At 36.6% G+C, this 22,351-nt stretch overlaps 1 protein-coding gene across 1 annotated transcript in view; it reads left to right on the top strand.

Moving 5' to 3' along the window:
* The window catches only part of KIF6 (kinesin family member 6), a 152,179-nt gene that overhangs the window by 111,401 nt on the left and 18,427 nt on the right, over positions 1-22,351 (top strand). Inside the window, exon 16 of the mRNA XM_062490338.1 lies at positions 11,986-12,036. Within this exon, the coding sequence (XP_062346322.1) occupies positions 11,986-12,036 (51 nt within the window). The remainder of the gene's footprint in view (positions 1-11,985; positions 12,037-22,351) is intronic.

Genomic DNA, 22,351 nt, shown 5'->3' with positions numbered 1-22,351 from the left:
AGTGCAGTGAAAAGGTCCAAAACTTGCCAAAGTTATTCTTACTGAAATCCCAAAATCAAGAAACTAAGTCAAAGACAGAAGTAGAGATGGAAGAAATTAAATGCCTAATGGAAAAAAAAATCTTCACCGAAAGAAAAGCAATAAAAAGGTGTGGGATGCCATGAAGTACAGGGAAATGGGCAAAACATTCCTAAGTTAATTCCTCATTAAAAATGCAAGATTTAATTTACTTACACCTCCTTTTCAGGAAAATTTTCTTCTAGGAAAATAAATCAATTTCTTCACAGTCATTTCAATTGATATGGTTCCCTGATGCTGGGATTTCAGTAAGGTTAATTTAGGCAAGTTTTGGTCTTATTTCACTGCACTTCATGGCATCCCATGCCATTTAAATGTTTTCCCTATGGTATATATATATATTTATTTTTTTAATTAGGCAGGACATTTCATCAATATCCTCTCTTGTATTTTATTTGGGCTTGTTTTCTGTACAGTTAATTTTGACAAGTTTTGGTCCTTTTCACTGCACCTCATTTCACCCCAATCAGGGTTATTGTGAGGCTGAGATGTCCAGCACATGGGTGGTACAGGTTTTCTCCCTTCATAGGTACACCTAGGTTTATGGTACCTATGCCAGAGCTGTCTGTTCTGCTGCTGCTGCAGCACGGTCACGCTTGGGCAGTTTTCAGAAAAGAGAGAAGGATACATGTCATTGCTCTATCTTCACCATTCCTTAGCTGATGTAGGATTTTTCTTGTCTGACTTGGTAGAAATAAGACTGGCAAGAGAACCAGGCAGTTTTAGTAGCTTTGTTGCAGTCTTTTTCTTTTTTCTGCTCCTTCTTATAAGAAGAGGATACCATCTTTGGTAATATAAATTAGTCTTTGCAGCAGCACTCAGCAAACTTATTTCAGAAGGTACAAGTCTTTTGGCTTCAGGGGGCAATGCATATGTTAATGGCAATGCTAAATATTGTCCATTGTTTCAGAGTCACTTGCATATGTTTGTTTTTACTTTCAAACAATAGGCAATGCCCCAGGGTTACAGTGCATATGCTGAATGGGTCCTCAGAATGAGAAAACATGATTTGTCAAATTACTTATTCAGAAAATACCAAACTGAATGAACTCATTTGAACAGCTCTATCATGCTCCCCTGGTGTGCTATTCTTTAAACAGAAGAACCTTATTAGTGTAACAGTCACTCCAGTCCCAAGATGTTAATGTTTGCTTTGGCTCTGAGTTGGAATGTACATATGTAGGAAACATTTTCGTTTCCTAATTATTACAAATGATGCTCTGTTCTTTAGAAACAGAACTATTTTCGGGGAAAAAAAAGTTATGCTCAGGAAGAAACCAAATAAATATTTTTTACTTAAGGTTTCACTAGAATAACTAAAACAAATTTACCAGGCTCATTGGATTTAATCAAGCTATGGCTATAAACTTGGAAAAATACTCAGTAACAGAATTTCTGCTTGTAAGATGTCTTTTGACTGAAAATAGATAGTCATTGCTAGATTGCTACACTGCACTTTACTCTTTTATTAGGCTATTTATTAGGCTATAGTATGTTCTTATGTCAATCTATTCAATTTGCTCTTTTAAATAAAAAATGCTAGGTGATAGTTGATGCTAAAATATGAGGTGTGTGTGTTAATCCTACAATCTTTTGTACAAAAGGTTTTTCTTGATCACAGAATCACAGGATATACTGACTTGGAAGGGACCCATCAGGATTATTGAGTCCAACTCCTGGCCCTGCACAGGACAGCCCCAAGACTGACACCATGTGCCTGAGAGCATTTTCCAAATGCTTCTTAAACTCTGTGAGGTTTGATGCTGTCACCACTTCCCAGGGGAGCCTGTTCCAGTGCCCAATCACCCTCTGGGTGAAGAACCTTTTCCTGCTATACAACCTAAACCTCTCCCAGTACTGTGCCTAATGCTCCAGGACATGTTTGGCCCTCCTGGCTGCCAGGGCACTGCTGACTCATGTTCAAGTTCCCCTAGACCAAGACCCGAGGTCTCTTTCTGCAGCACTGCTCTCCAGCCTCTCATTCCCTACTATATACAGAAAACAATACAGGTTTGCCCCACCCCAGGTGCAGAATCTGGCATTTGCCCCTGCTGAACTTCATTTAGGGGTAATTGCCCATCTCTTTAATTTGTTGAGGTCTCTCTGCAGGGCCTCTCTGCCCTCGAGGGAGTCAACAGACCCTCCCAATTTAGTGTCATCAGTAAACTTAGTAGTATTCACTCAAGTCCTGCATCCAAGTCATCTATGTCTTTCATATTGGATGGCCTGAGATTTTAACAGTGAAAAATCAAAGCTTTGAATTTTAGAGAAGTAGGCCTCATCTTATTCAGAGTAGTACAGTCCAAGAGTGATATTCCTTCCTGAACACAGAAATAGAAACTTGTTTTTTATATTTCATGGTTCATTTACACATATAGATAGCATTCATGCAGACTTGTAGCATACCCATACAGACATACCCATACTAAAAGACAATAGCTGTTTTTTTCTAATCAAACTAGTTCCTAAATCTTGTGATGTCACTATAACTGGTTATGAATGTTGCAGAAGGAATGCAATCAACAGCAAATAGCTGTAATATTAAGATTTTGTCATGCACTTTATTTAAAGCTGTTCTGAGCTGATTTCATCATTATACCAGTTATATATAATCAGGTTGTGTTTTAAACTGATGAGCAGTTTAAGAAGCAGACTTAGGCTTATCCACAACAGTGAATATATGCTGTATCTTCACAGGAAAGTATTTCACATTTTACTGCTGCTAGTATGTGTCTGACACTCAAGGAGTCACTTTTCAAAGGTTTAGTGCACATATTGCAGGTAAATATGCATCAAAAAATATGTCATACACTTATTCATACTCTGATTTGTTTCCATCACCCTGAATTGTTTATATGCATGGCCTCAAAACATGGTAGCATATCTAATCAGCTTCAGCATAATATTTTTTTTATTATTTTTAATTTTGTATCATATCTATCAGATTCTTAACATCAGTCGGTCTTATCTGACCAGAAGTTACACAGCAGTAAGTGCTCAAAACCAGGACAATTCCTTGGGTAAGAGCAAAATGTTAAAAGTTTCTGAAATTGAAGCATATAGTGAACCCTGGAGCTCTATATTTAATTGTATGTTGGACAGCTCTGTCCAGAAGAAATGTCACAAAATGAAACTGGACATCAAATTGTTGCATAGAAATTGCAAAGCCATGAAGGCAGTATGATAACAGAAAATAACTATGTTCATCTGAAACTTGAATATAGTCACTCTCTGCTTAAAATATTAACTGAGACCAGTGTATTACTCCCAGAATACTTGTCGGGGATAAAATCCTTCGGTTTTAACTTTTCTTGTTTGTGCTCTTTAGAACCCCTTATTTATTTTTATACTTCATAAATTTGCATATTTGAAAATGTGAAAAGGATAGGAACGATATACAAAGCTATTTCTCTATTTTCCTTATTCTTTCTCTTCACAACAATTTCTGAGAAACAATCAAGAGATAAGCGGCATTTAGTCATATGAGCATCCAGAGCACTAAATTCACAGATTATGGCTCCTTATCCGTATGGCACTGCTTTTCAGTCATGCTTTTTGGACCAGCTTAATATTTAATTCATGAACAAATAGACATGATAAACAACAGAACAACAGTTTCCAGATGTGCATAATTTCTGTTTCTTTTCTAGCATATGAAGATAGATAAACAGAATATTTGTTCGCTATTAGGACAATACCTAAAATAGCACTCTGGCATCTAAGGTATAGCTTAACTGAAATTTAGGTATCTAAATTCAAGAGAGCAATCCAGGAAAAATAAAACCAAATAAATCTCCCCCAAAAAGCTGTTCACTTTATTTCCTGAATGCAACAAACTGCAATTGCTGCAGCATATACAGAAGTACTACTTTATTGGCTGAGCTACCTATCCTGGACTCCTGGAATATCCAGATATAATGTGTATTTCTGCTGAAGTCCCTTGGAGTGTGCTTGCTGCTGTATATCCATGCTTGGCTAAGAGCACCTGGTAAGAAATAAGTAGTGACAGCCAACCTTGGGACATGAAAATACATGTCCATTGTTTTTAAATTCAGAAAGCATCCAGGTTCTGATTTCCAATTTCAAGGAGATGCTGAGTTGCGGTCCAGAGCCCTTAGTGTTTTATGCTAGTTATCCTAGATGTTCCAGTGTTGAGTACCTGGATTTTTAGAAAAAGTATTGAAGTGTTCCCAAAGGAACAAGTAAGACCTATGTAACCTATGACAGTCTGTACTTAGAAGAGGATAGAGGTCCAGAATGATGTCAGCAGAAAAATAAAATCAGTTTTTCTGGAGTTTTGCTGTTTAACGCTATCAAAGGAGTTTTGTTTGTTTTTTTGGTTGGTTGGTTGGTTGATTGGTTGGTTGTTTTTGTTTTGTTTTGTTTTGTTGTTGTTGTTGTTGTTGTTTTTTATCAGCCAGAATGTCTGAAAGGCTGTTTAAAAAAAAAATAAAAAGTGGGGGGATGCGGGATAAAGGATGCTGTGGAAATGCAGGCCAAACAGTAAACAGGAATGTCCTTCAGTCAGAAAGTGTTAGTCATCATCTTGTGAGGGAATAAAATGTAATCTGGCCAGAATTAACAGGAACATGAAGAAAAAGGGGAGTTAATATGGAAGTTAGAAGTAAATGCATAAAAATGAGTGAAGAGTTTAGAGGACTGTACAATGAGTAGCTCAGTGAACTGCAAGATGATTGAGTTCAATGTTTAACCAATCACCATCACTTCAAGTAGATCACAGCACTAAGTGCCATGTTCAGTTGTTTCTGGAATGCCCCCAGGGAGACTCCACCACCTCCCAGGCCATTCCATCTCAATGCCTGAACACCCTTTCAGTGAAGAAATTCTTCCTGAGAAGTCAAGTAATTGTCATTCTGTAGCAATGACTGGAAGAGACTGCTGTCTCAAGCTTTCTGTCTGTAAATTTGATAATGCTTGAAAGTATTAAAAGTGTCAATAAAATCTATTATTGTCTCAAATGAGTATGGCAAGGAAGGAGTCATGCTCCAGTCAGATATTTTAAATAGTAATCTCAAAATGTATGGTAACCTACATCATAGTAAAATATATCAATTTGAATCCGAGATATTTAAATTCCAAGGAAGGATATTATGTTGGAAAAACTCTGTATTTCCATGTGTGCTTGGTAATGTGTTGAGCTTAGGCTATGGTTTGCAACTATGAATTTGTGAAAGTCAGAGCTGTGCTTCAAATTCTAAACCTGTTGTCCTTCCTGGGAGCTCCAACTGATGAGTTCTATTAAATCCCATCAGCTTCCCTGCTCCCACTGGTCTGGCCCATCTCTTTGCTGGCAGTTCCTTTCTTCAATCTTTTCTTCCCAGCTGGCAAAAGAGAGTGTTTACTTGTATTTCAGACATTGTAGTTGAGTTGATGATAGTGTCTCAACTTAAATTGCTGGTATGTTTGTGCTGATGTGCCAAATTCTGCTGCTAGAGCAGCCAGAACATGGGCAGACATTTCCTTCTACATCCTCTGCTGTGGGGCAGTGACCTTTGACATCAAACTTTGGGTTGGATGGAAGAGAGAGGGAAGAGGAGAAAGGAGAGGCAGTAAAGTCTTAAACCGCTGCAGAAGGCAGAAATTTGCTGCAGCAGGTTATACTCTACAGTGTGTTACCTGAAGTATTGTCATCCATATCTTTTTAATGCTTTTGAGGGCTGTATTTCATACCTGGAAAAATGCATGTGAATCAGAGAGGTCCTGAGTATTGCAACAGTTTGTTTTCCTCCCCAGTGCCACCAAGGACTCTCTGAAAATAAGAAGCTATCAAATTACATGGGGTTTTGGCCAACCATGTATTCCAAAACAAAGCATTTCCATCAGACATAGTGTTGAGCCAGTTTACTAATGCAGACTACTTTGTCTCTGCACATTGTCCTAATAGAGCCAACTAACATGTTTTTGCCATTGGAGAAGGACAGTTTGAAAAGAAAATTCAGAATTTGTCCTAAATATTTCTCTGGGTCACAAAAAGGCTGAATGGTTTATTTGCACTTAGCGCTGCAGGATTTTATATTAGAACAGAATATTTTATTTTAGTCCATGGCTTTTCTTGTCAGACACTTTTTATCATAGACTGTGTTCTCATACAGTTTCATCACATTTTAAAAAATATTCTAACACATCTGGTAAGATTTCCTATAACTATCTCTGTTACATCTTCTCAGTCTGAGATACTGTTCCATTTAAATATTTACATTTGGATTCAGTGTCTCCTATTTCAGGAATACTTTGTAAGGCGTTACAACTCTAACATCAAGCTCATTAAAAATATATCTATACAAGGTTCATGGAAGATATGTGACTGGTCCTCTCTTTGTTTTTTTCTGAGTGATTATTTGTTGAATATGCAACTTTAATTTCTGCTCATTCAGCAGGACTTCTTATTTGATTCAAGTGGGTGCACGCAACTTCATGAATCAGATTTAATAGTTCCACAGTCTTAAGTTGGTCTTCATAGCTGGGTGGTAGCTGAGTCCAGCAGCAAATATAGGGGCACTGCATCACAAACAAAACCCCCACTTATTTCCTGTCATGGTTTAAACCCAGCTGGCAAAATAGCACCACACAGTCACTTGCTTGCTCCCTTCTGGTGGGACTGGGGAAAGAATCAGAAAAGTAAAAGTAAGAAAACTCATAGGTTGCTATAAAGATAGTTTTATGAGTAAAGAAAAACCTGTGTGTGCAAGCAAAGCAGAATAAGGAATTCCTTTACTCCTTGTTGACCGCCAGGTGTTCAGCCATGTCCAGGCAAGCAGGGTTCCTTCACTCCTAATAGTGACTTAGGAAGACAAATACCATTGCCCCAAATGCCTCTGCTTCATTCTTGTTCTCCCTAGCCTTTTTTTAATTAAACATGATGCCACATGGTGTGGAATATCCCTTTGGTTCACTGGGGTCAGCTGTCCCAACTATGTTCTATCACAGCTTCTTGTGCACTCCCAGCATATTGACTGGTCTGGTAGTGTGAGAAACAGGGGGAAAAAAAAATAAAAAACAACAAAAACAAACTAACTAAAACAAACAAACAAACAAAAAAAATCAAACCAAAACAAAAAAAATATAAGCACCATCCACCATCTAATACCATATAGAATTATTAGGGACACAAAATCCCTGGAGGGTGAATTTCAGGAACCAGATGCCCTGGATGCATAAGAGGATGTTCTGCTAGATATTTGTAACACCTAAAATGATTTAACAAAAAAGAAATTGAAACATACAGCATCCTATTTGAGGTGTGAAGGTTTCAGGATCTCCATGATGGAAGGATGAATTAAGATAAATGCAGGCTTGGAAATGTAAAATAATAGAAAAATACTAAAAAAATCAAAAAATAAGAGAAGTCATTGACAAAGGCTTTAGCCTGTCAGTTCTTGGGTTAGCAGTCTTAGAAATCTTATAATAGTATTATATTGAGGATCTAATAAGGCATAAGAGAAGTTTTAAAACCTGTAATGGGGGCCTAAACAAAACAAAAAATTATTTTTTTTAATTAGTGTGTTTTTTAAATTGTAACATATTCACTTCTGTATTGTCCTGAAGCATACACTTCAGGTCAAAGCATTCCTTGTTTATAATACATTGGAAGATAATTTCTGATACTTGAAACCTTCTGGAACAGCACAAAGGCAAGAAGCTAAAGAACAGTCATATTATTCAAGTTATGTATTCTGTCATATTTAGTCACTATATGGGATACGTTCCTCTGCTTTACATCACTCTTAATTAGATTTCTCTATTCCATTTTGTCTTCTCCATCTCCCTCCTTGCCTTTGTCTCCTGTCACAAAGCCGAAGTTCTGTGTTACCAGCTCATCTCTTTTCCATACCTACATATCTCCAGAAATGCAGGCCAAAACCAACAGATTTATCACAGCCTTAATGACAGCTGGCTGCATGCTGAGTGAATTCTTAAATTCCACAAAACTGCTCTTCTTGCCAAAACATGTGGAGTTGCAGCAGTCAACATTTTATTGGGACCGTTATCTCCAGATGAAGAATGACTCTGCTGGAAAAAATTATTTGGTATCAGCTATAGATCTATTTTTAACTTCTTGTTTGGTAAAACTTCAGAAAATATAATTAGTCATATGCTGAGAGATGTTCTCTATGTCTTAAATTCAAGTTTTGCAAACCACATTCAAGCACTACCTCGTCCACAACTTTACACTTGGAATCAGAAGACATGGCGGGGTTTTTTTATGAGAATGTGATTCTTCATATTTCTTTGAGTATATATTTGTGTTTATGAAGACTGTAGAACTGGCAGCACTTGAAACTGAAATCTTTCTTTTGTTTATATGGGAAGATTAGTTCACGCAACAGTGCTGGAATCATCCCCTAATTCTGTCACTTCTGAACTTCAAGCCTAGCACTGGCGCAATGGTGTTCTCAGAGGAAGAACAGTAGAGCAGGTCAGAAACATTCATTCTCCCCCGCAAGTATTTATAAGGAAAACAAAACAAGATTACTTTAATCAAAAACATACACAGAAGATCTGAAGGGTTTGTCAAAAATAAGAGCTTCTAAGTGAAAACAATTTTTTTCCCAAATGGAATCTAAACAAACTGTCAAATTTCAAATTGGATTAAAACAAATTGAAAGATTCAATCATATCTGGCTGGCTAAATCTTGGTATGGAATTATACTCAGGTGCCTTATGATAACACCATGTCCCTCAAATCAGAACTCATGTTTGGCCTACTTTTCCCATAATAAAATTTCAGTTTCTCTTCAGGATATTTTCTGGGAAATGAAATGCAGTTTTTGCTGCCCTGAAAAGGCAGTTTGGACTATGTGAATTGGATAAATGTCACCTTTCTATTCCTATTTAAAGAAGAAAAGGAAAACTCATTATCTAGAAGAATAGTAAGGCTGGAATTTTATTTTTGTAGCCGATGGAGTTTTCTGTGATTCCTCTCTGATTACAGGTGGTCTGATTCAAACTTCTCATTCTTTCACAAAGCTGCCAAATAGAAGTTTTCTTGCAACATCATGGTCCATGTCATGGGTGGAGCAGAAATGTACAAAGGCTAGAATGAAGGGAGAGAGGACATTTGGGACAGTTTCACATTTCTGAATGATCTGACAAAGCTCGCAATACAAGTAGAGCTTCTGCAACCTCTGTGGGTTCTATCCCAGCTGTGCTCAGAGTAAACCCTACGTAATTGAAAGTCAAGCCTCTTGGCTATAATCGTTCAAAACCCAGTCCCTACGTTCTTGTGTCTCCACATATTTTTATTGATGGCAATTTGTTGTCTGTTTGCTTGACCTTATTGACTTGTTTGGCCTGCTTTTTTTTCAGTTGACCTCATTGCCACTTGAAATGCAAAACATTTAGATTTCTGATTATCTGTTTCTAGCAAGGTTAAAGAAGGAGATATAACACCATTTATTGACAATATTGAGAGCTGTATGTCACCCTTATTTTCAGGTGGCTCTCGCTGAAAAGCCTGTTGTCCCTACTGGAACCATTTTTTCCAAATGACAGTGGCAGTTGCCTTTTGCAGCTCACAGTGCTAAGAGAGTTTCTGAGCACCTACACAAAGATAAAAGTATAGATTGTTTCTGAGTCACCTCTGTTAATGGTAATCCATTGAGATGAGTTCCAAGATTACTATAAATTTTTTCACAGCTGTCTCACGGCTCAGTATTGAGTGAGTAACATCACACTGTGTGAAACAGTGTGATAGAATATAAGGATCTAAATAGTCAGAATAGCAAAAAGCAATTTGAGAAAAAAGTAGCATATTTAATCACATTTCATTGAGTATTAAAATCAACTGAGTTGCTTTACAGAGCTTTCAAAGCACAAATAGCATGAATGTTGCTCATTCACCTATGTTTTTATCAATAAAAAATAGTAATCAAGGATGTTTTTTCTATAGATAAAAGGAATCAACTTGTTTAACTGAATGTGGTTTTTTGGTTGAGTGTTAGTACAGCTGAGATGGAGGATTTATTTGTTTTTATAGCAGGGTTAGATGAAGTTAGCTATTTCATTTAATCTGTTTCTCAGTAGCTGAAGGCTTTTCCTAATTTTACTGATTGCATTTTCCTAATTTTGCAGGTAACTTTAATTACACAAAAATGCATTGATTTAATTAAAAATAATTAAAAAGAACAAAACTTCCTCTGCAGAAAAATACAGCCCTTTGTCAATTTTATAGTCATAGAGTAGGCAATGTACTTTCTTCTCTTAGTTTGTTTTCTATAAACATTCAAAACAACTAAATTTGACTGATATACTGTAATGTATTGCAAATAATACATTTCCTACAATGCTACTAGATACTTAACAATTATTCTCATAACTTCCAAAGAAATTCAATTTGTTGTTGAAATTCAAATTTTGTGCTCACAGAACAATCTAATTCTCATGACCTGGGAATTTAAATGGTTTTTATATTTTCTGGTTAAGCGTTTGCCAACTTTTAATGACTAATTTTCCTCTGATTAACTTACTCTGTAAGACTTCACTTATAAGCAATATAATGTTTTTAATTCAAAAGGCACACTAATATGATATAGATAATCACAGGTCTGAGGGGGGAAAAAAAGTGAATCCTGCATGGATTTTTTTTCTTTCCCTAGTATCCAGATTTACATATTAGTAAATATTATGAACAAATCTCTGCTTAGAAAGTGTTTTAATTTGAAAACTTGAGAGACATAATCCCATTTGCCTTCCAAATACATTTATTGCTGAAATTCCATATCTAGGGTTATGTTTTTCCTTTATTGGTTCCATTAACGTCTTTGAATAATGGCTTCCCATGTGGTAATCCAATTATTGTTTGGAATAATTGGGAAACTGGCCCATTGTCATAGATCAAGTGGGAAATTGATAAAAGTGAGTTATATAGGGCATGGGAGTCTAACTAGGAATGTTGAAAATATGGAATTGGTTAATTTTTGATTGAAAACCAATGACATCTACACAGCAAGTCCTGTTGAGTAGTTACCATGCTTTAGGAATGTTACTGCCTAACTAAGTACTCCCACCAAGGCTCTCCAAACCACACACTGCCGTCTCTCACTGCCCCATTCTCCCCTCCCCTTCCCAGCTGTGGTGGGATGGAGAGAATTATTGGAGGTAAGAAAGGCAAATATAACAGGTTGAGATAAGAACAATTTACTGGAAGCAGAAGTGAGATAAGAAAATGAACACTAACAACAACAATCCTAATGGCAGAGGGCACAGGAAAAGAAACACACAAAAAAAAAGTCACAGTGAAAGCCTCCCCAGTATTAGACAATATAGGATGGCTTCCTCTGCCATGTTTACTTGACCCTTCTCCTGAGAAGAGTGTCCCTTTCCCCTGCCCCCAGCAGTGATGTGAGGTAGTGCAAAAATAACCTCTTAACCCCGGTCAGAACAAGGGCAGCAGTAGTAAAACTTGCAGAAACTCTAGTACATGGGATATTTAAAACTGAGCAGGACAGACAGGAAAAAATGAATTTTGGGGAATTAGTTTTTCACTGGCAAAGGGGTGGATTAGTGACCTATTATCTTGTAAGGACTTTTAAATCTGTTTGAGCCAACACTTGGGATTCTGCATGCCCTCTGATCCCATTTGGACTTCTTTTCTATCTAGCAGTAGGAGATCATTATCCTGTCAAAGTGCTTGACAGTAAATGCTTAATTTTCAGTCTTACTTTCAGTCTTACTGGACAGTTAAATCTCAGTATACTAGAGTCACATTGTGCCTACTTGTTTACTTGCAGTAGAGAGAACTCAGAAATCAACTGGTCCCATGGATCACAAAAAAACCCTCAAATTGGCCAGCAGCACAGGGAGTTTCAAATAGTAGGAAATAAGGGATGTTTCATTGATTTTTTGACATTTTGGATTCTAATTAGTTGCATTTTGTGTCTTCTACAGACCATCTGAAAGGAAAGATAATCCAGAGGCAGATTCGGAGAGCAGCTCTAGGTAAGAGCATAACATTTCAGACGGGATACAACAGGGACAAGAAGCTATCTCCCAGGGCTGAATCTGCTTGGGAGGCAGGTTATATTTTCTATGATTGTCTTTTGCCACAGTATTTCTACAATTGTCCACAAAGCCTATATAGTGCCACAAAGGACATGGACTCTGTGAACTTTGCCTGGAATTTGACTCAAAAGGTGTCTGTGGTGAGAAATATAGTTCACAATTCTTACAGATTTGGGAGTTTGCTTTCTGATTAGTCTAATCAGAACTCCCATTAACAGACATTGATTTGTCCTGAGGCTGAGCTAGTAGCCGTGATGCCACAATCTAACATTCTTTTTAATTTTTCTCATTCCAAGGGCAACTGAAGGTATATACAGTTCATTTCTCTCACATCTAGTTATTGAAGTTGAGAAGTTATTTCTTGCAGTTTCTGTTGACACAGCTGTAAAACTAAAATTGTCTGTGCAAATTGTTCACAAAAGTGTAAAGTCATCCAAATTTGGTTTAAGATGCTTTAAGCTGACTCCACTTACTATTTATTGAAATAACCCAGGAGTGTTCATAAGAGAATTCCACTTTAGGGACAGTAAACTTCAGCCAAAATTGGACAGAAAAACACTGGGGCAATCAGCTTAGATCCCCCCTCATCCATCAAAGAATCCCAAAATGTGCCTTCATGGACCTGCTTCACATAAAAGATGGAACTCACCGGATTGCAGCTGATATGTGTACTTCCTATGTGTACAAAGCATAGAGAACATTTGTCTCTTAATAAGAGAGAGAAAATCTGGGGACTCTCTTTTCTTCCAAATTCAGGTAACTTACTTCAAAATAACAAAACTGTTTCTCTTTGTAATTTACCCATGCATCTCAAGCTTTGGTGAAGATGTTGTTGTTTCATACCTTTATAATATTTTATTTTTATTTAAAAATCAGCACTAAAAATAATTTTGTCTATGTCAATAAAGCCGAGGAATCAGACTCAGTTGATTTTTATCAGGATGAGAAGGGGAAGTGAAGGAGTTGGTGATCTCTTCTTCCTGTTATCCATTGACAGGACATGCGTGAAAGGTTCAAAGCTGCATCAGGGGAGGTTCAGATGTGATATTAGGGAAAGATGCTTTACCATGAACAGGCTTCCTTGACAGGTGATCAGTGTCTCATACCTGACTGTTTAAACAGTATTTGAACACCCTGGTTTAATACACTTTTGGTTTGTCCTGAAGAGAATTAGATGATTGCTAGGAGTCCTGTCCAACTCCTCCCCTTCCCTGCTCTCCCCTTCCCTCCTCTGAAGTTCAATTTAAAGGTGCTATCTTCAGAATAACATGGAATTTTTTTCTTTAATTCACTCCAGGTTTGAATACCATCTATTTAGTAATTTTTTTAACACTCTTACAAGTTACATCAAGATGAATCATAGCAGTGCTGTTTATGAGAATTCCTTTTTCAATGTTTTGAAAAAATAAAGTAATACATTCTGAATATGTATTTCAATCTGAATGATAATATCTGGTCTTGTACACTGACATTTTTATGACGTAGAAAAATTGTGTTTCAAATGCTGTTTTCAATAGCTAAGCTGTTTTTTATGACATAGGTAGGTATAGCTGTTCATGTCCTTAGGAAATGCCACAGTAGTGACTTTACCAGCTATACATTCACAGTGTGAATATTCTATTAGTATTTCACCTCACAGCAGGCAACTTGTGTGGTTTTGCCTTTTTGTTTTGAACATTGCTGTGGGCTTATTCTCACTAAGTCTGGACCGCACAGAGTATTTTTTCAGCATTTACATTTTAATTTTAAATACTCTGGATATTTAGACTTACTATTTATTCTATGAGCTGGGGAGTATTATTTGCCTGCCTGCCTGCCTGCCTGCCTGCCATTCTGGATGGATGTTCTTTCAAAGAGTAACAGGTGCCAAGTCTTACAGGAACTTCTTGATGATCAGAATGTCATCAAGATATTTTTAAATGAAAACTGTGTGGCCAAAAGTCTAATTATAAGTGTCTGTTAAAATCCCAACATGAAATAAAACACACCATTGTTTCAACTAGAAACCAAGTTAACATCTTCCAGCTGCCTTTTTTTCTTCCCCTTAACTTAATGCATTTCATGGTTAAAACTGTTCAATAAACTATTCTAGTCAGATTTTAAAGAGTGTAGATCTGTCTCCCTTATGGCTGTGCTTAGGATGTGGATTTCTTTTTGAAGGAAAACACCACTACTTAGCCCACTGCTCTTAGCTATCTCTTTAAAAACACCATATGCTGGGAGTTAAAAAAGGACACAAATAGATGGGAGGTATCATCAGAGACAAGGGATGCTCAAAGTTTGTCAGTACACTACCAGAAACATCATTTACTTCATGTCAGTTTGCAAGGGTTCATCTCGGTGTGACTTTCATCTTTATTAACTGCAAAAAATACATTATTATACAAGTAAAATATTTTGGTTATCTTTATGAAGATCTTTTAGAGTAACACAACAGCATTTTTAGACAGGATTTAAAGTTCCTTTTGCATGCTGAACAGCATTTCAGGAGTATTTAAAAGGAAATAATGTGCACACTGCTTAAGTATTGACAGCAAAAACACTGGGTCACAAACATGCTTCTGTGTGAAAAAGATGGGAGAAAAGAAAGGAAAGAAAAGCTTTCCCTGGGGTTTGCAGTGTTGTATAAAAAAAGTTGGTGCTTTATTTGTCCCTAGTGAATCATTATCTTATGATGCTATAAAGTAGTATTTCTGTAAAATGCAGAGCCTGATGGCAAAACCTTTTTCCGTCTGAGGAGGTTTGTTAGGAATGAATTACTGTCCAACTCTGTTGTCTTTGTTAAAGATACTTGAAATAATAAAAAAATAAAAAAAAAATAATTTTTAAAAAAGAAAAGTATGGGTCTTTGTAAGGAATTTGCATCCCTTGTACAGATTTCGGTATTAAGGCACAATTCTATCAATATTTTATTTAAAACCTGCAACCAAGCCAAACAAAAGGCCCACTTTTTTTCCAGGTTTTGTAACTTGAATTTTAGAAATAAGATTCTGTATTTCTGATGTTATTCAAACAGCTGTTTCCAAGTTCTTTTTTAAACAAAATTCCCTTGAAAAACTGATTTCTCATTAAAACTAAAATGACGAGGTGAGTCAGAAGCAACAGATAAGTTTCAATCCCTGAAAATGCATACCAGCATCTGATTTAGTGTGGCAAATGCCTGCGAGCAAAGATTTTGGCATGTTATTTTTATATTTGGGTTTGTAACACGTATTTGCCTTTAAGCAAACATAGGGAAATTTCTGCTTATCTTTCTTCCCTTTACAGCTTTATCTGTACCATCTTTTCCTATATTTTCAAAGCTAGATGCCTGTTCTAAAGATGTCAGTATCACCCTATGCCCTTTTTCATTCCTTGCTGTGTGTTTATCTATAGCATGTTTTATTTTGCTTACTCACCCTTCCTTGTCTAGAAGTGAATGAACACGATCAGCACTGAGTACAGCAGGGACAGACACTGCTGTCTAATGGATGCCTCAGGGTACTCCTGCAGGGGTATTCCAGTCAGTCTTAGGAAAGGATTTCAAGCAATGATTCCTCCAAAGCTTGTGATGCTGCCACTATCACATATCTGATACCGGGATGCAAATATATTGTCTGACACATTTCTACAAATCAGAAGAGTTACAAAGGGGAACTGCTGCTCCCAGTTGTCCAGAGTGTCAGATCCCAGAATCACCCAAATCAGGATGATTTGGGTTGGAAAGTAGGTTTAATGATCATCCAGTATTCTCCAGCCATGGGGAGGGACTGTTCACTCTATCAGGTTTCTCAAAGTTCCATCCAGCCTGTCATTGAACCCTTCCAATGTGGCTCATGCCACTAGAAATGCTGGTCCACCATGGTTTGTACCTGCTCTGGATATAAAGTATGTTCAGGAGGTGTATGGTAGTCCTCTCTGCAACCATTGCAGCCTCTTCCAGACATATATAACATTAATTAGTCCAATAATTATGACTGTCTTGAATTCATCTGCTGTGATCTGTGTGAATGGAAAGCACATAGCACTTCCAAACTGCTGGTTTTCATCAGAGTTAATCTGTTCTTTAAATAAATCCATATTTAAATAAAATGAGCTTGGTTTCTTTCACTGCTTTACATCTTGTAACTGAGATGACATTTAACTTTTTTCATATGAAGCAGAAGAGTCTTGATCTGTACTAATGCCATGAAATTGAGACACAAGTGTTTTCAATCACAAAATGACAGAAGCTGAGGAAACTGGCAGTTTGTGTTTTCCCACACAAAACCAGCATAGTCCGTGGAGGATAATAGATGGCTTGTTTAAAGACCATCATTCTTGGTGATGAAAAATGATATCTTATGTATGGGCTAAATAAAACACTTTAGAGAAATAATCTGAAGTCCATAATTTCAAGGAGGTTTTTTTGTTTGTTTTGTTTTGTTGTGTTGTTTTGGGGTTTTTTGTTTGTTTTTTTGTTGCTGTTGTTGTTGTTGTTTGGGATTTTTTTTCTTGGTTTGGTTTTTGTTTTTTTGGTTTTCTTGTTGTTTTGGGGTTTTTTTCAAGAGATAAGGCAAATGTGCCCAGTACTATCAGGCACCTAAGTGCTAAAATATGCTAAAGAACAGTGTAGTCAATTTGCAATAGCCTCAGAATAAGGGAAATGTTTCTCTTAGGAATTTTCAATTTTGATATTCACAATGTTTCTGTGCATTGTGTTCTGTACATTTGTGCTTGAAAGGTCAAGTGGTGTTCCTGCGCAAGTTCCTGTGCATGCAGAGCACTGATTTTTATTCCTAGGGTGACCTCTAGTGGCATCAAGGCCATTTTCTTTAGGGATGAGTTTAATTTCTTTAGTCTGTTTCAAAGGAAATAGGAATTCTGAGTGACAGAAAGCTGATAAAGACCGTGCTAAACAGGACGTTTATTTATCATTATTGCTACGACAAAGACACCGGTAGCACAACTGGATGAAAATTCAAAAACAGTACCTCTTTGCCTTTTTTTGAAGAGTTTTACTATGCCAAAGATACAGATACTTTTGAATTTGCTTTGTGCAGTTATTGTAACTTATTATTTACTTTTAGAAATATTTACCAAATCAGTTTTTAATCAAATGCTTGCAACAGTTAGGGAAAATTAATTTTGAAAACATATGTAAGTAGTTGTTTAGACATTACGTTAGTCGTTAGACTAAAGTAAAGTTGTTAGACTTTATGCTCTAGTAACTATGAAGCTACACACCATAACAAATTTACTCTCTTGGTTTTGCATGCTGTTTTGTGCTTCAAGTCAGCATAGTTTATGGCTGAAACAATGAGCTCATGAAGAGGGGTTTTTTTGTTTTTCTATCTACCAAGTTCTTCTGTTAAGATTATCACAATGAGGAAAAAAAGCTGTGGATTCAAAGCAGCAGCTACACAAGCTGCAATGATGCCCTTGCCACAGTACTTGAGGTATCATCTTGGTACTATGTTTTGGGGTTTTCACAGTATTACATCGGAATTAAGTTTAAAACTGTAGGAGTATGTTCCAATAAGAAAACACTTCTTACACCTGTCCCTTCACGCCACAATTTCACACAGACCTTTCTTTCCATGGGTTTCTCTCCAGTCCTTCTAGGGTGTTTTGTAGTTGTATTTTTTACTGTGTTTTTTCTATTACTTTTTTTAGCAGGATTTACTGTGTCCAGTGTTCAAGTCTAGAGGCAGGGATGAGTCTTCTCTTTCAGTTTGTCTTCAAGAAAGAGAATACTGATATTTACTGGAAGTCTTTGCAAATATGTCCTCCTGAACTCTCAGAGAAAATTCTGAGATTACTTGTATGATCCTATTATGCTACCCAGTTCCTATTATGCTACTCAAATCCAGTTATGAGATCTCAGAAAAAAGCAGAGACATTTTTGGATCAAGTGATATTTTTATTAAGAGTCATGAACTTGTAGCACAGCTACCCAGTACTCAGCTTTATTGACATTGACTTTGGCATTTCACTGTTGTTGGAACAGCTTGCAGTCTCTGTAAGCTTCCTTGTAGTAAGTATTTCTTCTGAGATAACGAAAAGTTCAGTGAGAGTTGTATTATTATTTAGAATCTTCTTCTGGTGTCTAACAAGACAGAATCTGGAGATGAAGCTTTCAGTTCTCTAGTTTGATGTCTTAAGATACTAAGATTCTGTGAGGGTAGTTACTCATAGAAAAAGTCATCAAAGAAGTTTGCAGGTTCTCTGCAATATGTCTCACAATATGTCTGGTTATTTTCACAATAATCTGGTTCAGTTTTCACCCAACTTGAGCCATTTGAACCACACAAGCTTCCAAGGTCCCTTCCAACCAGAATGGTTCTGTGATTCCAAACCAGGACTTGAGGTGGAGGGAACAAAAAATAAATCTGATTCTATGCACACAGACTACAGATTCTAGGCCTAAGCTTATTTGCTTAACTTCAGTATGTATTTGAGTACCTCTCTTTCTCTTTTGTCTCTAAAAATCTGGTAGAAAGTTTAACTAAGAATAATAAGGGTAAAGTGCTGTAGACTTCTTTCTTCCAGCCATATCAAGTGGGTGTGTTGGTCAGTTTGACTACTGCTGTTTCAGTCAAGATTTTCTCCATGAAAGATTTCTGTAATAAAAAATTCTGTAATCTAATGAACTGTAAACTAGAAATGGATCTCTTTCACAGCTGTATTTCTGTGAGTTTTTCAAGGTCATACCTAGAGTAGAAATTTCTATCTAGCTGATTATGTAAAGGGCAGGATGAGGGGTGAATAAGAAATTGCATGGCAAGTCCAGCATTTCAGAACAACCTGCAGGTCTGGTAAAAAACTTCTGCTTTTTTCATTTTTTGCTGAAATAGCTAAAGGAAATTAATTCATTCCTTCTTTGCTGAAAAAAAATGTTTGCATATTTGAGATCAAAATAAATAATTGCTTGGAACAAGAAGCTAATAATATCCCACAAATGTGCGGAGGTTGGATGTAACTTCTCCAGATAAGCATCTTGTGGTTAAGTTGTAATTGTTTCTGGATATGTCAAGATTGTCTCTTCTCAGTATACAGTACAGTGTAATTCAGTCAACAGCTACCAGAACATCAAGCCCAGTGTCCTTTCCTTCACAGGTCATAGGAAAGAACTGAGTTATGAGAACTCCCTAAATACCTCTGTATTTCTTGTACATTCTTGAGCTGGTAGCACAGCACAGACAGCCCAGCTGTTCTGCAGAAAGCAGGTATGTGCATGGAAGAACCAGCATGAGAGTGGCACTCCATGTGGGATATGAGTGTGGCCAGCAGGAATAGGGGGTCCCAAAACCATAATCTGGTCCCTACAACTGCCCGCGTTGCACATGGCCCTAATCTAATACATGTGCCAGAACACTGACCATCAAAATTCATCTTCTTAAAGAATAACATTCCTGGTGACATAAAATCCTACAGTTGAAGTTTCAGAAATTTTCTGGAAAACTCATACATCATACAATTTAGAAAAGCATTTAGGAAACTGTTTTAGAGGATCAGTGGAGTATTCATATGGGAGAGTGGCAACTAAACTTTCTGTAGTACTTTTGTCTTTGTTCTACACTTAACTGAGGTGGGGTCTTAGCACATCTCTCTGCTATTTGCATAGAAAAAAGCCATCAGATCCACCATACAGGAGCTTCAGCCCAACACCTTTTGTCTTATTTGAGCCAAGAGTTAAACTAAATAACTTATAGTGCAACCCCATGCTCATAATATATTGGTTTCACCAATAGTGATGTGTCTTTCCTTTGTGCTTTCCATCTCTTCTACTCTCTTGCAGATCAAAGTAGCAGAAAGATCAAAATTGCTCAGACTGGTACAGCCATATACATTTGTTTGATTAGTATTCACTTCTTGAATCAAGGTTAAAATATCATTTATTGTGTAACTTGAAGTTAAACATCAGTTTCATGGCCCATCTATACCTATACGGGATACGCCTGTATGCTTATTATTCCTTAATACTCTTTAAAATGACATTTCTATAAATTTAGTGTACAGTCCAGAATAAATGTTTCTGTGCATTGTCACTAGCATTTCTACTGAAAACCACAGACAGTTCTATACAGAATGCAGGTAAAACACCCCTTATATTTAGAAAACACTAGGCCTATTGAATTAATCCCACAGTTGCATTGCATTCCTAAATGTGATCTAGGAGCACAGACTTTGCTGCCCATGCCTGTGTATGTTGCTCATGCATGGTAATCCATGACACTCAATGTGACTGCACCTTTAGCGCCCTCAGGTATGTCTTATTCTTAGGAAAGTTGTGCTATATTTTTCTCAGTCAAGCCCTTCTCTTGTACAGGCATTACTTTACAAAAGTTGTGGTGCTTATTGAGCTGCAGTCTGGATATTGGTGCTGGGATATTCCTAATGTCTCCTGACAAAGATTAGAAAAGATGACTTTTTTTTTTTTCCATGAAAGTTCTTGGATTTTGTAGAAATTTATATCTACAAAACCTCAAAACTTATGGATGACAAATCACACCCTTTCTTGGGAGGCAGAGAAAGAGCATTCAAACATATCAGTTGTGATTTTATCTATTATGAATAAGATAAAGTAAGCAAGAGGAATTGCATATAATCAAAGGGTACAAAGTATTTATTAAAGTGTAGGCAAGAATGTGAGTTAGTAGGGGGTTCCTGGCTAAGACCCAGCTATGTTACTGTTCCACTACATTAGCTGGCATGTATGGAACATGTTAAACTTGAAGCTGCTTGTTGTTTTTTGGTTGGTTTCTTTTGCTTGTTTGTTTTTTTTGGTTTTGGTTTTGGTTTTTTGTTGGTTTTTTCCCTCAGTATATTTCAATTGTATATTTGGAAAGCAACAGAATTTTTAGCCATGATGGTTTCACAAGCTTAAGTGCAGCTGGCATGAAGGTAAAGCCTTCTGTTTTGTATACCATGTACTTTCAGGAACAAAAATATAGATGACTAGTTTCAAAGTGAATTTGAATTGAGATGTAACTCTGTATTTAGGAGAAACAACTCACTGAGATGGGAAAAATAGCTCTGCTTTCAGGTGTACATTGGAAGTTAGTTTGAGCCAGTATTAAGCTGGTAAAACAATAAGCAATGCAATGTTAGGAAAAAAAAAACAAACAACAAAACAAACAAAAACCTCAAAAAAACCCTGCATACCAATGGACCCTTTTGCTCAATTCAGTGGTGAAAATAATAATCTAAATCAACAAAATACATGTCCTTGATTCCCTGCACACCCATTAACTTGTAAAATGCTGAAAATAGGACAGTGTGTTTCAGTGTATTCTATGACAAACTGACTGATAATTTAAAAAATATATTACATTATGTTTAAGTAAATTGTTCTAAAACCCACAATATAAACTCATCCAGAAATTAGGATATTTTCTTCTTCTCCTGAGTTACATTGTGCCTACTCCTCTTTGTTTTTGTATAAGGTACACACGTGATACCCAGTGACAAACGTAGGCTGACATGGCCCAGGGGAAACATAAAGAAAAAGAGAATTGCTTGTAAGATGATCCTGAATAATGATAGATGGGTAGTTCTTTTTTTTTTGTTTTTTAAAAAAAGCACAAAACCAAAAACTTAAAACATATGTTCCAGTTTGAAAGCGCTAATGATTGAGTTTGCCAAAATCTGCAAAGTTGATAAATAAAGCAGTAGATATATTAAGGGGATACTAAAGTCAATTCTAAATTTGGTTACTTCAAGTGACTATAAATTTAAGCGGATAAACACAAGACTATCCAGTGGAAAAAATGAAAATATTTGACTGCAGAAGTACAGCTGGAGGGCAGGGCATCATGTTATTTGAGGCACAAGACAATAAATCCCCAGGAGTTTGACTTCCAGGATACACTCAGGTTGAGAAAATATATGAGCACCCCAGAGAGTATAAAGTTCAGGGTCACAGAGAGTTTCTTGCAAAATTTTCTGACAGTAGACAAGAATCTGCCAAAGTATTTCAGGTTGTTGCTGGCTTGCAGAAAACTATGGTGATAACACTTGGTATAATTCTAGAAATAGTGTGTTTCATCCATGATTTCCACATGGCTTTGAAATAGTGATCCAGTTAGCAGATGCTACATTTTCTCTCTGGTATTGTGTGATTTGATCATGTGAAATGTGTTGTAAAATTTACCACTTCCTGTACTCCAAAATTGGCCCTTTCATTAGAATAAAATAAATATCTCTTAAAATGCCTCTTACAATCTTCTTTATGGGAAGAAAAGCATCAAAAATTACAAACTTATGATTATTTTATCATATGAACTGTCAA

Source organism: Cinclus cinclus, chromosome 3, assembly GCF_963662255.1.
Source record: "Cinclus cinclus chromosome 3, bCinCin1.1, whole genome shotgun sequence".
In the NCBI taxonomy this organism is placed as follows: Eukaryota; Metazoa; Chordata; class Aves; order Passeriformes; family Cinclidae; genus Cinclus; species Cinclus cinclus.
This window is presented reverse-complemented; position numbering and strand designations above follow the sequence as displayed.